This window comes from Aethalodelphis obliquidens, unplaced genomic scaffold, assembly GCF_003676395.1.
Source record: "Aethalodelphis obliquidens isolate GAN/ISIS:26980383/991018 unplaced genomic scaffold, ASM367639v1 scaffold18, whole genome shotgun sequence".
Taxonomy (NCBI): Eukaryota; Metazoa; Chordata; class Mammalia; order Artiodactyla; family Delphinidae; genus Aethalodelphis; species Aethalodelphis obliquidens.
The window spans coordinates 867,393-883,108 of record NW_020837962.1 but is presented as its reverse complement, the minus strand read 5'-3'; the positions used below and the strand labels follow the sequence as shown (position 1 = coordinate 883,108).

Sequence of the window (15,716 nt, the reverse complement as noted above, 5' to 3'; positions counted from 1 at the left end):
GAGGAAGATGGATAGATGGATGGATGGATGGATGGATGGATGGTTGGTTGGTTGGTTGGATGGATAGAGGGAGGATTGATTAATACAAATGCGTGGCTTTAGATTAACTCAGGTGCAAATCACCCAGGATTTCCAAGAAGAAATCACTGTGTTCCAAGAACAAAACCTAGAGATTCCAGCCTCCTCTGGTTCCTTAGGCCAAACGAGCGGTGACAACCTTTTACAACAGCTATCCTCACACCTGGCCCAGCTCAGGAGGAGAAAGGCCTAGATCAGCCACCCATATGCTCCCATTCACCACTGCAAAAATCCACACCCAAAAGATGAACAGAGGTTCTGCTGATAGGGCACAGCTGAGGCAGTTTCTTTACTACCATCTATGAAAGGGGCTTAGTAAACTGTCAAGACCAATACTCACAGTTCTTAAACTGCAGGTCTAAATTAGGATTGCTGGAATGCCCGCAGAGCCTGGGTAAGCAGTGAATTTCGGCACTCAACCTGGGCACTAGTGAAATTTTGGCCCAGATAATTTGTTGTGGGGATATCCTATCATCATTATAGGCTATTTAGCCACATCCCTGGTCTCTAACGTCAGTAGTGCTACCCTCTCCCAAGTAGGGACAACCAAAAATGTCTCCAGACATTGCCAAGTATCCCCCGGGGGCCGACTCACCCCTAGCTGAGAACCACTGGTCTAAATGAGCAAGGCAGATTGATGGGGACTGTGGGGACTCATGGGGGCCACAACCCTGCATGAAAGGGGAGAGTTGCTACTCCAATCATGGCCGTGGGGGAGGCAAGCCCAGAGCTGCCAGGCTTCTTATTTTTCCAAAGATGATGGAAACCCAGATTTTTATGTGAAATCTACCCAGGTTTAAATTTGACAACTTTAATGGCTGTGGAGGCCAATCTCTCTTGAGGGCTCAGGCACTGCTGGTTTGCACTTTCTGGTATAGATAGCACTGTCACAGAAATAACAAAAGAATTGTCACCACTCCCAGGTCACAAGAGCTGGTGGACAGCAAAGTGCAAAGTGGAGAGGGCTGCCCAGATAGCAAGGGTGGCAAGGGCTGGCAGTCTGGGGCAGTGGTTGAAAGCATGCACTCTAGTGTTAGGAAGTCCAGCCTCACCTTGCTGAGCCTTAGTTTCCCCATCTGCAAAATGGAGAGGGTAACAGCAGTACCTGCTTCATAATGTTTATATCAGGAGAGATGCTGCAAACCAGGGGCCTGGCCCAGTAGGTGCTAAATAGAAGTAGCCACCTGTAGTGGGTTGAGTGGTGGCCACCCAAAGACATGACCATCCAGAACCTGTGAATGCGACCTTATTTGGAAAAAAGATCCCTGCAGATGCAATTAAATGAGATCCGGTGGGCCCTAAATCCAATGACAAGTGACCTGATGACAGAGAGAAGAGAAGATGCACAGGGCAGAAGGAAACATAAAGAAGGAGGCAGGTTGTAGTGATGCGTCTACAAGCCAAGGACTGCCGGCAGCCACAGAAGCCGGGAGAGGGGCCTGGGATAGATTTTTCCCTCAGAGCCCCCAGAAGAAACCACCCCTGCCCACACCTTGGTTTCAGACTTCTGGCCTCCAGAACCATGAGAGAATAAATTCCTGTTGTTTTAAGCCACCAAGTTTGTGGTAATTTGTTACAGCAGCCTCAGGAAACTAATACGCCACCCTTACTACTGAGGAACAGGAAATAGGCTTTCCCAGCATGTGGCAGACGTACTGCATGTACACAGGGTGGATGATTATAGGTGGTATGTGAAACTTTTAAAACATTTCAATAGTTAGGTACTTATTCTAATTTATTTCAAATTGTATAACCAGGACACATACTTAGTGATTGTCCGGAACTGTTGTTGAGGACAAAGTCCAGAGTGGATGGGGCTATAGAAATCCACCCTAGGCATAAAAATATTCAAACAATGATGATACAGATGAAACCCAGAAGCGGCATCAATTGTGAATGACTGACACCTGGAAATGGACCTAGACAGTCCCTGGGAGGATCTGAGGACAATGCTGGAGTTAGCTGCCGGGGGTTCACATCTTGGCCATGTTAGTAGCAGCTGTGTGACTTCAAGTCAGGTATTAGCCTCTCTGGGCCCATTTCACCATCTGAAGGCCCATAAAACCACCTGCTTCATAGGGTTGTCATGAGGATTAAATGCATAGCACCTAAACCCAGGCAGTGCTCAATAAACAGTAGTTGCTATGATGTCACAATGATTATGATGGTCTTATACTGTTCCTAGCTCCCTGTGCAATCTAGGGCAAGTAATTCTCCCTTGCTGAAGTCCAGGAACCAGAGGAGACTGGTCACCTGGAACCTCATGCAGCTCCAGGGGTCAGGCCTGACACTACCGTCAGCTCCCCATTTTCCTTTGGCTTCTTTGGGGAGGGTTGGGAGTAGCCCTAGATTTATAATCAAGGTTGGTATACACACTGGTCTAAGTCTGTGTCCCATGGGTGTCAGTCATTTGTACACCCTCATCCTAATGCTTGTTCTACAGGCATACCATCTGTTCTACTATTTACTTAACATTTTTCTTTACATTCACTTCTCTTTCCTATGATTCACTTAAGTAGAAAACTTTATCTTAAGTGAAAAATCAGCTTCCCTTGCCATAAATAGATGGCACCTATAAAAATAAATACAGGAAAGATAAACCATATTATCAAATGCTAGCAAGAGACTAGGGCCTGCCCAAGGTGCTGGGCCTGGGATCTGCTCTCCAGGGTTAAAAGGGTGATTAGCAAGTGTCAGGGAGGGGCTGAAGACCTAGTAGGTGCCAAACTGCTCCTCTCTTTGAAAGTCATCAGAAGAACTGAAAGGGACTAGAGAAGGGACCACCATCTCATGGTGGGCTTCTGTATCACTTATCACCCAGCAAAGCGAGTCCACATTGTAGAACATTCTGGGCCCCTTTTAACCTTGGTTTCCATACCTTGGTTCTGACACAGATTTTTTTTTTTTAAGTTTAAAGGACAAAACCCACCTTCCCACAGACAAAAACAGAGCACAGTGAATCATAAAGTGGGGCTTGGGATTCCATGAGACCCGAGTGAGTCCCAGCTCCAACAGTGTGTCCTTGGGTAATTTCCTTTACTTCTCTGTACCTCAGTTTCCTCACCTGCAAATTGAGGTAATAATGGCCACCGCTTAGGGTTGTTTTGACGTTAAATAATGCATATAAAGTATTTAGCACATTGCTTTGTTCCCTGATGTCTTCACTTTAAATATATTAGAAGCATTTCCACGTAAGGCAATGTCTTTCTAAGACCATTTAAAAGGTCCCGTTGCTTTCTTTCATAAGGTCAACCAATAATTAAATAAGCCTTCTATCAATCAATATTTTAGTTTGTTCCAGTTTTTTAGTATTTAAATAAAACTGAACATTCTGGTACATTTTTTTAAAAAGGGGATTTAGCACTCTTAGAGGAAAACATAGGAAGAACACTCTTTGACATAAATCACAGCAAGATCTTTTTTGGTCCACCTCCTAGAGTAATGGAAATAAAAACAAAAATAAGCAAATGGGACCTAATGAAACTTAAAAGCTCTTGCACAGCAAAGGAAACCATAAACAAGACGAAAAGACAACCCTCAGAATGGGAGAAAATATTTGCAAACGAATCAACGGACAAAGGATTAATCTCCAAAATATATAAGCAGCTCATGCAGCTCAATATTAAAGAAACAAACAACCCAATCCAAAAATGGGCAGAAGACCTATATAGACATTTCTCCAAAGAAGATATACAGATTGCCAACAAACACATGAGAGAATGCTCAACATCACTAATCATTAGAGAAATGCAAATCAAAACTACAATGAGGTATCACTTCACACCAGTTAGAATGGGTATCATCAGAAAATCTACAAACAACAAATGCTGAAGAGGGTGTGGAGAAAAGGGAACCCTCTTGCACTGTTGGTGGGAATGTAAATTGATACAGCCGCTATGGAGAACAGTATGGAGGTTCCTTAAAAAACTAAAAATAGAATTACCATATGATCCAGCAATCCCACTACTGGGCATATACCCAGAGAAAACCATAATGCAAAAAGACACATGCACCCCAATGTTCATTGCAGCACTATTTACAATAGCCAGGTCATGGAAGCAACCTAAATGCCCATCAACAGATGAATGGATAAAGAAGTTGTGGTACATATATACAATGGAATATTACTCAGCCATAAAAAGGAATGAAATTGGGTCATTTGTTGAGATGTGGATGGATCTAGAGGCTGTCATACAGAGTGAAGTAAGTCAGAAAGAGAAAAACAAATATCATATATTAACGCATGTGTGTGGAACCTAGAAAAATGGTACAGATGAACTAGTTTGCAGGGCAGAAGTTGAGACACAGATGTAGAGACAAATGTATGGATACCAAGGGGGGAAAGCTGCAGTGGGGTGGGGATGGTGGTATGATGTAATTGGGCGGTTGGGATTGACATATATACACTGATGTATATAAAATTGATGACTAATAAGAACTTGCTGTATAAAAAAATAAATAAAATTAAATTTAAAAAAAAAGGAAATATAACCCTGACATTTAAGACCTTTCATTGTGGGACAAAAAAGGTCACCTACAAACTTGTGTTTCTCATTACAGTGGATCTGAAATTCTTATGCCATTACTTTCCCATGGAGCGTTGTACTTAAAGTCACAATTATGTAAATGATATTTCTGCTACTTGTTACAGTCTCTGGACTTCTGAGTGTAATTTGTATCTCTTTTCAGGTACCTGTCATGATGTCGCTATCTGTTTATTTGTGTATATGGCCCTTTCCACCCCATTAATTTCCTTTTTTTTAAGATTTTTTTTTGATGTGGACCATTTTTAAAGTCTTTAAAAAGTCTGAATTTGTTACAATATTTATTCTGTTTTATGCCTTGATTTTTTGGCCACGAGGCATGTGGGATCTTAGCTCCCCGACCAGGGATCGAACCCTCGCCCCCTTCACTGGAAGGCGAAGTCCCAATCACTGGACCACCAGGGAAGTCCCGAAAAAAAAAGGGGGGGGTATTTAGCAAATATCTGGCCTACAGCAAGTACTTAATCATCAGTTGTATTTTCTTTTTTTAAAGCAAAGATTAGAAGTAAAAACTGACTCATGTTCCAAATAAAATGAATCATTCTTGGAGAGCTGATATCATTAAGGAAGGGATGCTGTAAGCACTGGATTCTGAAGTAGGATCCTAGCCAAAATCCACAAACACCACCCATTTGTTATCTCATTCATGGAGTCTTCTTTTTTCTGGGCCCCAAGTTATCTCTGAAGGAGCTGCCCTTCCTTATAAGTTTCATTTTTGCAACTGTAGCCATTATTCTGGGGCTCCAAAGGGGTGTGGGTGTGGGAAGAAAGCGAAAATTTCCACAATCTTGTCCTGGTGTTCCCAAAAGAGATTAACCTTGAGTACTGAGGCATATCTAACCCAGAAGAAAAAGTGTTTCTTGCACAGTATGGAAACCAGAAATATCTCTATGAGCTTTCCTATTCTCAGGACGAAATGTGTTTCTTGGTCATTGGTTGATGATATTGATCAATATTGGTCCATCACCAGAACTGCCTTTCCAGGAAGAACCCAAGTACACCGACTGCCTCAATTACTCACCCTCCCCTCCACCTACATGTTCTCAATGAGGCCAACAACCTCTCTACCTCCAGCTCCAAGAATGGAATCGAGACCATAACAAAGAGACATAACAGAGCTTTCAACAACCCTGGCTCATTGTGAGTAGCTCAGGAATATGCATGTAAACCTAGGCAATATGACTCCATTCAGGGGTGCAGGCAGGGAATCCACTCTGCTCATTTCTGCTGGACATAAAACCAATGGATGTAAGGGCTGGAGCCACAGCAGCCATTTTGTTGCCAAGAAACTACTTCCTACTTAAAGACAATGTTGTTGAGAGACCAAGTTCTAAAGACATTCTTTGAGTCCCTAGAATTTGCTGTTCCTGAAACTACTATCCCTGAATTTTTCAGCTCTATGAGTGAATCATTTTCCTTTTTGCTTAAGCCAATTTGGTCACTTGTAACCAAAAGAGCCATAACTCATGCAGCCACCTTTCTAAAACACCAATAAACCACCTAAAGTAATATTAATTTTTCTCCTTCTCCTTTTTTTTTTTTGAGGGGGTGGGGAATTCAGAGAGCAGAAATCTGTCCTGACCAGAGAAAAGTCCCTAACTAATTCCAGTGGTACTGAGGCAGGAAAGACAGGGCCGAGCCCAAGGACAGCCTCCTCATGTATAGGCATTAGGCAGAAGGCAAAGCCACCTCCTTGTTTTGCATTTAACGAGGCCATGACGCACGGAGGAATGGTATCCAACACAGATATTTTGTAACATCTGAACAAGAAACTGACCAATAAAACTGTAGAGCATGCACGATAAAAATGCACAGGTTGCTGATGACCCTATAAGACTTTTCACCTGTGGCGCTTGACTAGTAAAGGAAAATGTAAGGGAAAACATCTCTTAGAGCACAGGTACAGTGGTTTCAGCAGAAAAATGCACAAGACTGGGGGCTGATGCAACCTGGTGTAATCCAGGCCACACCTCAACCTTCCCCCTCAATGAACATTCCACCCCTAATCAAAAACACCCACCCATTCAAAGGGCTAAAAATAAGATAAAAGGGGGATCAACAACCCTGCGGGGCACCCCTCACTCACGAGGATGCCCACATTCTTCTTTAAGTATGTAATTTTCACTTCTGCACTAAATAAACTTCTTTGTTCTCTTGCTACTCAGCCTCAGTATGTGTGTGTGCACGTGTGTGTGTGTGTGTGTGTGTGTGTGTGTGTGTGTATGTCGGTGTGTGTTTATTTTTTTCCTTAGTGCCTTGTGTTCCTTGCCCAAACTCCTTTGGACGAGTTGAACAAGAGCCTGGACTTCTGGTAAAGCTTTCCTGGTATCAGTATCGAGAGCAGGAACCTCGCTCTCCTCACCAGCACCCCGCCTCGAGGTGGGAAGACTTACACAGCTGCTCCTCTTCATTGAAGCCCATGATCCCCATGGCCTCCAAGGTTTCTTGGAACATCTCATCGTCCTGGGCTGCCGGGATGGGCACAAATCCATTGGAGAGGAATGTGTAGTTGTTGAAGCCCTCCAAAAGCAAGTCATCTAGAAGGAGAGGAAGACGGGGTGGTGGTCAGGAAGGCACACTTCTATTTTGAACAGGAGACAGGAACCTGGTAAAGGGTCTGGCCCATCATAATTTCTTTCCCTTTCCCAAGACTTGGACAGTTTAAACCTTCCTTCTGCTTCATCGCATAGAAGCCATCATCCACCTCATACAGTGATGCAGGTTGTGCACTGCCCCAGAGTGCCTGGCAGCTGAAATCCATTGTTGGCTCCACTTGCTAAGCCATGACCCCTGACAGAACATTGCATCTACCCAGAGGAAGAAACACCTTTATCTCAGTTGCCCAAAAGTACCCTGCCTTCAGAAACAAAGCTCTGAAAAGTTAATCTTTATCCATCCATTTATTAAACTTTTATCAAAATCACACATACACATGGATTTTTAAAATCAATGACTGAGCTATTGATATGATGCTCGTACTAAGAGCCTGAGAAGTGAAACTTGCAGCTTCTAGTCAACACTGATCAAACAGAATTTAATGTGAACTTGACGAGCATCCCAAGGGAGGAAAAAGGCACCCTCGTTTTATAACCTTCATCAGCATTTGTCCCTGAATCACCCCACTTTTTCCTTCTTTAATAATCAAATAATTCTTTAGCTGTATATGATTTTACCATATATATGTTTTTGGACATCTAATATCTAATTAACACTGTGATTTTTGTTCTATATATGTTGTGTAATAGTTGATTTTGTCCTATCTTCACCAAACATGTTAAGCTTAATAAATATATTTATGAGAAAAAATTAATTACTATCTAAAGGTTTATAATAAAAACACCAATTGCTTGTCCCATCTTTTCTCCAACTCCTACCTTACCCTACAATAACTGCTTTTATCTCTTTTAACTGTTTTTTTCTGGTAGTTATCATTATCTCTCTATGTAATAGGCTTACTATATATTTATATAGTAAGCTTACTATATATTTTTATATATCATATTAATGGCTATTTCTGGATATGTCAAAATTAGATATTATCCATTGACTTCCTGCTATGGTGGAAAAAAGCTTTGGTGCTCTTACAATTGCTTTTACCATTTAGCCTCCCTCTTCTCAAACTATTTCTAGCTGAATCAGTAGATAAGGCTTATGTTAGGGATTGGCAAATCTGGTCTGCTGGTTATCTTTGTAAATAAAGTTTTTTTTTTTAATTTAATTTTTTTTAAGACAGCAGGCTCTTTTTATTTTGAATTTTATTTTATTTATATTTTTAAATAGCAGGTTCTTTTTTTTGAATTTTATTTTTATTTTTTTATACAGCAGGTTCTTATTTGTAAAAAAAAGTTTTATTGAAACACAGCTGCTCCCATCTCCTTGTCTATTTTCTATGGCTGCTTTCATGCTACAATAGCAGCCAGAGTTGAGTAGTTGCAAGAAAAACCAAATGATCCCCAAAGCCTAAGATATGGACTATCTGGCCCTTTAGTAAAAACATCTGTCAACTCCTTGTTTATGACATCTATCAAATATTATTCTCTGAAAAGTCATACTCTGTAGTTACATTCCTTTGTTGTTATTCATCCCTTTCTCTCCCAAATTTATAATTCCTTCTTTTTTTCTTATACTATTTGCTTTTATGACACTGTCCAATATATCAAGTGTCCTCTTCCAGATCAATCTTTAATTAGGTTGGATTTGATTATACTTTTGGAGGGAATTCAGCAAGATGCTCTTCTTTTTAAACAAAGGGTTTTCCTGGGTCAAGTCACTAGGAAGCTACTTGATAAAGTTGAGGTTAAGTTGACCCGAGACACCAATTAAGCCTTTGGATTAACTGAAATGCCTGATTAAAGTCACAAGGATTTGAGTCTTTGCCAAGATTTCATTATCCAGACCATGGATACATGTGGAAATATTTGACTCCCCCTAAAAGCCTAACCTCTTCCAAGATCTATCATCAAGCATACAAGTGGTTCCTAGGGATCTCAGTTGTTGATTTTATCCTCTCTTGATTTCTGGGAGACCGGAGGCAGAGCACAAAACTGGAACCCAGGTTACCAAACAACAAAATTGTTGACTTTGGTGCCAAAGAGGTGGAAGAAAAATACAAACGCTTCCCTCTGGGCCACGCCATCGTGTCTGCACTATAACTGCTAATTTACCTATGTGCCACTGCCTAACATCCATTCCGCCTCCTCTCTTTTATCCAAAATTGCTCCAGATGCCAAGCAACAATATTAAATAAGGAACGCTGCTTCCCCTAGTGGTGGAACATTGCAATACACCTCATCACAGCAAAGGTACCAGCCCACACACCCTTTTGGTAATTTTCTAAGCAAAATAACTAACCCCGGGTCACAAGACTGATGGGAAGCAAAATTTGTACTGTTCTCCTAAAATTTAGGACTTAAACTTATTACTAGAATGTAGACCATACTATGTACTTGTATTGACTGGTATACTCCTTTATTCAGCTGTGATTTATATATTCTTTGCAGTTAGTAATTAACTCTTCTACACGCCTAGAATGTATAATTTCCTATTGGAGTCTGGTATACAGTATATAGTTTCTATGTGAAAAATATTTTCCTTACAACAGAGGGCAGCAAACTACAGCACATTCCTATTTTTGTAAATAAAATTCTATTGCATAGCTTTGCCCATTGGTTTCGGCATTGCCTATGGCTGCTTCTGCATTACAACATCAGAGCTGAGTAGTTGTGACAAAAACCGTGTGGCCTACAGAACCTAAGAGATTTACTATCTGGTTCCTTACAGAAAAATATAGGTGACCCCTGCCCTACAAAAAGGTCAATTCAAAGTTATTTTCAAAACAGGAATAATGAAAAGTGCTTGGTTCCACTGCCCTTCCAAATTCCTTATACAATCAGAATGCCTCTTAAATACCTGCAACTTTTGTAAACGTGCAGATATGGCAATTGTCTTTCTCCCTTCCTGGAAGGCACAGATTGTGTCTATTTGGACTTGATGTCGTCCAGTCTAACTGGGCTTGATTAATGAATTATTTAATGCCTAACTGAAATGGACATCTACTATGTCACATAGTAGGTGCTCAGTAAATGAGAATGACTGAACAGAAGCCACACTCACTCACACAAAGGAGATGCTGCCCAGAGATGTGTAGCTCTTTCCCTGGCAGGATCTCAGACTCTGTGTTAATGGCTGATCGATTAACCCTGGATCATGATGAAAGGGAGGGCTGAGATCTCCCAACACACGTCCTTGCTCATCACTTACTTCTCATCTTCTCCTTGGCTCCAGCAATCAGATAGTAAAAGATGTGGAACGTCCTCTCGTCTCTGGCTTGGCGAATCGCCCGTGACTTTTCTAGCAGATCTGGTTTGGGAGGAGTTAAGAATCCCAGGGATACCACGTGTACCTCTTGTGGGAACATGACCTTCCTCCCCAATCCTTGTCACACCAGCTGCTGGAGGGGAAATCTCCAGGACCCAGGAGAGGTTCCCTGGAGTGTTCTGAAGAGTCTGATTGCTGGGGCAGAGTCAAGCCATCCACGCCTGGTCCACATGAGTTGACCTTCCAGTTCTGGCTCACAGATCCAAAAGAGACCACTGGGTGCTGCTGGCAGGCCCCAGTGCCGGGGAGAAGTGAGGGGAACAGAGTGGGGAAAAAAAGCGTAAAAAGACAGGAGTCAAAGGACTCCAGGATGAAAGACTTACGGGAGGGGCATGAAATGAGATGTTTCCCCAGCAGCCATCACCAACTCCTCTTCTGCAGAGTGAGCTGTCTTTAGATATCACAGAGTAAAACTAATTACACCCTCTATGATTCGTTAATTCCTGTGCTAAATGTTTGATGTGCATTTTCTCATTTACACCTCACAAACTATCCTAGAAGCTAATTGCGAATATTATTTGCATTTTCAATATAGGGAAACTGAGGCCCAGGGAAGCTCGGGGAAGGCTCAATTTCCCCAGGAGCACAGAGCTAGGAAGTGACAACGCCAAGTGTCTTCGGTAGCCAAAAGCACCCCAGACAAGGGGCTGGGCTTCGAGAGCTGGGTACCAGTTCTGGCTGGCTGAGTGACCTTGACCCAGCTGACTAGCTGTCTAGCCTCAGGAGACTGTAAACATGACCCACTAATCAATCTAAGGAGAGCTGTTCTGCCATGGGGGGAGGGGATGGTAGGGAGGCACATGGGTGGTTGGGCTCTTGTACCAGGTGGATTTCCCCATGTAAGAACCAGGCTCTACTTGACTATGACAAAATCTGCAAAACCCTAACCACTGAAGAATGAATGATCACTTCTCTGTGCTCCCAAATCCATTGGATTAGACTGTGTCCCCCACCCCCGCTCTGTCATGTCAGGTCATGTAGACTAATTTCTCCTCCCAACGCCTCTTATTATACAGGGTCACAAACTCTCATCTGCAATTCCCAAATCCAGAAACTTCTGAAAACCTGAACTCAGCTGGTGGCCATACCCGTTCTGAGCCCACACGAGGCTATTTATGGTCTCCTTATCCCCCCGTAGGAGAATATGGGTGTCTTTGGCTGTATCTCATTTAATCCCTGCCCAGCTCTGGGAGGTGGGGATGGGGCCTGGTCAGTTGACCCCAGCCACGCCCTGAGCCCCCTCTGGGGTGCTAAGGAGCACGGGTGGCACTGGTGGGCTGCTGGGATTCTGATTCCTTAGATTTACAGAAACAGCTTCCTGCTTGCTTTGCCAGAAGCAGGCTGTTCCTCTGGGAAAGTCCTGTTTCCGTTGATGTCCTGTCTGTGGGCTGAAGCCGCCCTGTTCCTAAGAAGGACAAGGGGTCCGGGTTTAGCTTTGGACCCTGGCTCGAAAAGGATGAAGCGAAGTTCTCACGATAGCCAATGCTCAACCAGCCCTTATTCTGTCACGGTTCTAAGAGCTTTACATGAATGAATTCACTTGATTCTCACAACACCTCTATGAGGCAGGTATTATTATCATCCCCATTTCACTGATGAGGCACAGAGAGGTTGAGTAACTAGCCCAAGATCGCTCAGCTAGGGAGAGGTCCACTCAGAATCAAACACAGGCTGCTTGAGGTCCCCAAACCTGGGGACCACCACACTACAAGGCTTGCTGTTAGGGGAAAACAACCCCAGGGGAGATTCGTTCTGGATGGTACCCAAGCGCCTGGGGAGAGAGGGGTGGCTCTTGTGCCCCCCTCAGGCTCTGGGCAGGAGGTTGGTGGGACCAAGGGTGGGAGTCCCAGGTGGCCCAGGCTCAGCAAAGGATACATGTCTCAATGTTGGCTCCCACGATGTAACCCGTGACGTCGAAGTTGATGCGGATAAATTTACCCTGCCAACAGGAAAACACAGTTCATGGTGGGTTCCCCAGCCTCAGCCCCTCACCCTCATGCTGCAGGCAAGTGGGGAGAGAGGAGTCAGGGAGCATTCAAGGGAAAAAGAAGAAAACCAGAGAGAGCTTCTTGCAAACACTCAAGAATCTCACAGGTCAGCATCTCCTGAGCTGGGAAGATCGAGGGCCTTATGGCGACAGAGGAACTTAGAAAACACTTTCTCAAATCAATTTCACTTGCTCTTGCAATGACCCTCAGTCCATCATAGCTCTCCCCATTTTAAAGGTGGGGAAACTGAGGCCAAGAAAGCTAGTGGGACCTGCCCAGTGTGGTAGTGCTCCTAAGAGGTAGAGGCATGAGTAGAAGGCACATTTGCCACACCCAGTGGCTGGAGGCCTCCCCCGCTGCCCCACTGCCCAGAAACACGCTTGGCCTCCATGATCAATCAAGCCCAAGTTCATCCAGCTGCGAATTAAACCGCTTCTTTGGGGCAGGTGAGCATGAACAGTGATGCCAGGGAGCCGCGCTATCTGAGCAGGCCCTGCATAGGAGGCTCTGTAGGCAGGGCTGGGCCATGCCCCCAGCCCCGCGGCCCATCAGATCTCTCCACTTGGAAAAGATGCCAATCCACCTGCCTTCTGCCTCAGCCGAACCACAGAACCCAGGACAGCCAGGTCCCGCCTCTGGCAGCACCGGCCCTTTTCCTGCTTTCTTAACAGCTGACAAAGGATCGTATCCTTACCGCCCTCACCCACCCGTGATTACGTGGTGGGAGGCACCGTCCCCTAGGCTTGCTTGGGCCTCGACAAAAGCCTCCCTCTTTCTCCATCAGGAAGCGAGACAGACAGTAGAATGATTCAGGACAATGAACGTTATTGCAACCGTAACACGGGAGCCTGCTGGCCCTGGAGCCATCTTGCCTTCCTCCCGAGAAGACCTGGGGCACCAGTGAGTGGGGACATTGCAGGGATTCACTTTGAATTTGCTCTCATTTACTGACATCCTAGAAACTCTGCACTGGGTTACAACGCACAAATGCAGTGCTTCTTGGTGCAGCCAGCACTAACCCCATGGGGATTTTGGAAATCTGGGGGAGGGACTGGAATTGTTACATGACGGTGGCAGCTACTGCTCTTAGTGGACAGGGGCCAAGGATGCTGGGCATCCTGCAATGACCAAGACAGTCCCAGACACCAAGCATTAGCCACCTACCCTATGACTTCCAAATGTCCCACCTGACACTCACGGAGGTGAAAAACCTGTTTATAATTAGCTGAGCCTAGACCCTAATGGTGTTTTAGATAAAAACACACAAAAAATGTTAATGTTGTTCTCTTGTAGGAATGTCATATCCATGTAACTTGAGAGCAAATTGTTCTTTGGTTCAGAGCTTTCCAAAGAGTATGTCATCATTCTGGAAAATCCCATCCCATGGCTTCAGTCCCCAAACGAACTCCCCCTCGTCTCAGCCTGCATTTGTAGCTGTCAAGGTCACAGTGATTCTGGATATAAATGCAAGTGTCTGACTAGTTCATTGTGTCTTCATATGTGGTCTGGCCCGAGAACTGATATGCTGAAATGCACATTTTAATTATGAATTGTTTTATTTCTCCTTCATATTATAGCAAGGGCATTGTGCTATTTTTTTTTTAATCTGATGTGTGTAGTAGGTGATGTTATCTATGACTCTAATTTTTCAGGGAAGGAAAGGGAACACCGCATAATTACTTGTAATAAGAAGTGGGTCTTGGGGTTGACAAGGCTGGGGCCCATGCGTGTGAATATGCAGGACACAGAGATACCCACAGAGCAGCTCTACGTGGGCGGGGCAGAGGTTTCTACAAAGAGTTTTTCACAGGGTCCCATCTGGTGACTGACAGTTCAGAGGGGCACCCACAAATCAGCAGGGGCCTCCTCACTAGTGGAATTCAGATGCAGTCTTTCCTCCAAATTTCCTCATCAAAGTATCTTTCTGGGCTTCCCAGGTGGTGCAGTGGTTAAGAATCCATCTGCCAATGCAGGGGACACGGGTTCAAGCCCTAGTCTGGGAAGATCCCACATGCTGCAGAGCAAAACGAGGCCCATGTGCCACAACTACTGAGCCTGCACTCTAGAACCCGCAAGCCATAAATACTGAGCCCTTATGCCACAACTACTGAAGCCCGTGCGCCTAGAGCCCACGCTCCACAACAAGAAAAGCCACCGCAATGAGAAGCCCAAGCCCCGCAACAAAGATGAGCCCCTGCTCGCCTCAACTAGAGGAAGCCCATGCACAGCAACAAAACCCCAACACAGCCAAAAATAAATAAACAAAATAATTTTTTAAAAAAGCATCATTCCTCTTAAAAAAAAAAGTATCTTTCTGACTCTCCTATGGAGTGGAGGCCCCCACTTCTTTTGTACAACAAGATAATTTTTGTGTAAGTGTCATCAACCACCTGTGTTCAGAGTTCTCCTTCCCCCATTAGGCTCAGGTGAGAAAGTGGGGGGGGGGCCTTGGAACCTGGGAAAGCCTGTGTGGGAAGTCCTGCATCATTGACTATTGGCTCCCCAACTAGGCCACAAGCCTTGTGAAGCCTGGAACCATGTCTGAATTGTTTGCTGTCTAGTTCAGGGTCTGCTATACAGTAGGCACTTAATGAAAATGAGCCAAACGGAGAGAGAGAGAGAGAGAGAGAATGGTGTGTGTAAAAATGCCTGCCAGAATGATTGTAGACAGTGGGTATATAATAAATGTTTATTGAAATTTGCATGTGCTTGGTACATAGTAGGTACTCAATGCATGTTTTGCTGAATAAATAAATGAGTATTGGGTGTAAGTGTCTAGCACTTACTAGGTGCTCAGTAAATATTTACTGAATGAATTATGAATGTCAAATTCTAACAGGGAGCCTAGCAAGCAGATGCTGAAAGAATATTTGTTGAATGAATAGTGAGTGAATGAATGAGGGAGTGAGTGGCTGGAGCACTTGCAGGGTGGTAAGGTCAAGACAGGACTGGAGATGCAGAGCAAAATGCTGTTGCAATGCACACCTCCATCCCTTCAGCCTCAGACGTCCCTGCACACACATACTCTGCATTCTCAGGCAGGAGGGGAAACCAGGGCACCCAAGCCTTTTCCAGAAAACCCATGTGGCTTTCCTACTTACAAATCGTGAGGAGTTGTCGTTCTTGACAGTTTTGGCATTGCCGAAAGCCTCCAGGATGGGGTTTGCTTGTAGAAGCTGCTTTTCCAGCTCACCCTAAAATTCATTCACATCTAGTTATTGGAGAAAGT

The 15,716-nt window shown here is 44.2% G+C and overlaps 1 protein-coding gene across 3 annotated transcripts in view; it reads right to left on the bottom strand.

Moving 5' to 3' along the window:
* Positions 1-15,716, bottom strand: part of MYH11 (myosin heavy chain 11) — a 127,950-nt gene that overhangs the window by 43,161 nt on the left and 69,073 nt on the right. For all 3 annotated transcript variants that reach the window (XM_027117292.1, XM_027117294.1, XM_027117293.1), the window contains exons 6-9: positions 15,589-15,681; positions 12,375-12,438; positions 10,383-10,481; positions 7,016-7,159 (exon numbers count right to left, since the gene is read on the bottom strand). In XM_027117292.1, coding sequence (XP_026973093.1) covers positions 7,016-7,159; positions 10,383-10,481; positions 12,375-12,438; positions 15,589-15,681 — 400 coding nt within the window. The remainder of the gene's footprint in view (positions 1-7,015; positions 7,160-10,382; positions 10,482-12,374; positions 12,439-15,588; positions 15,682-15,716) is intronic.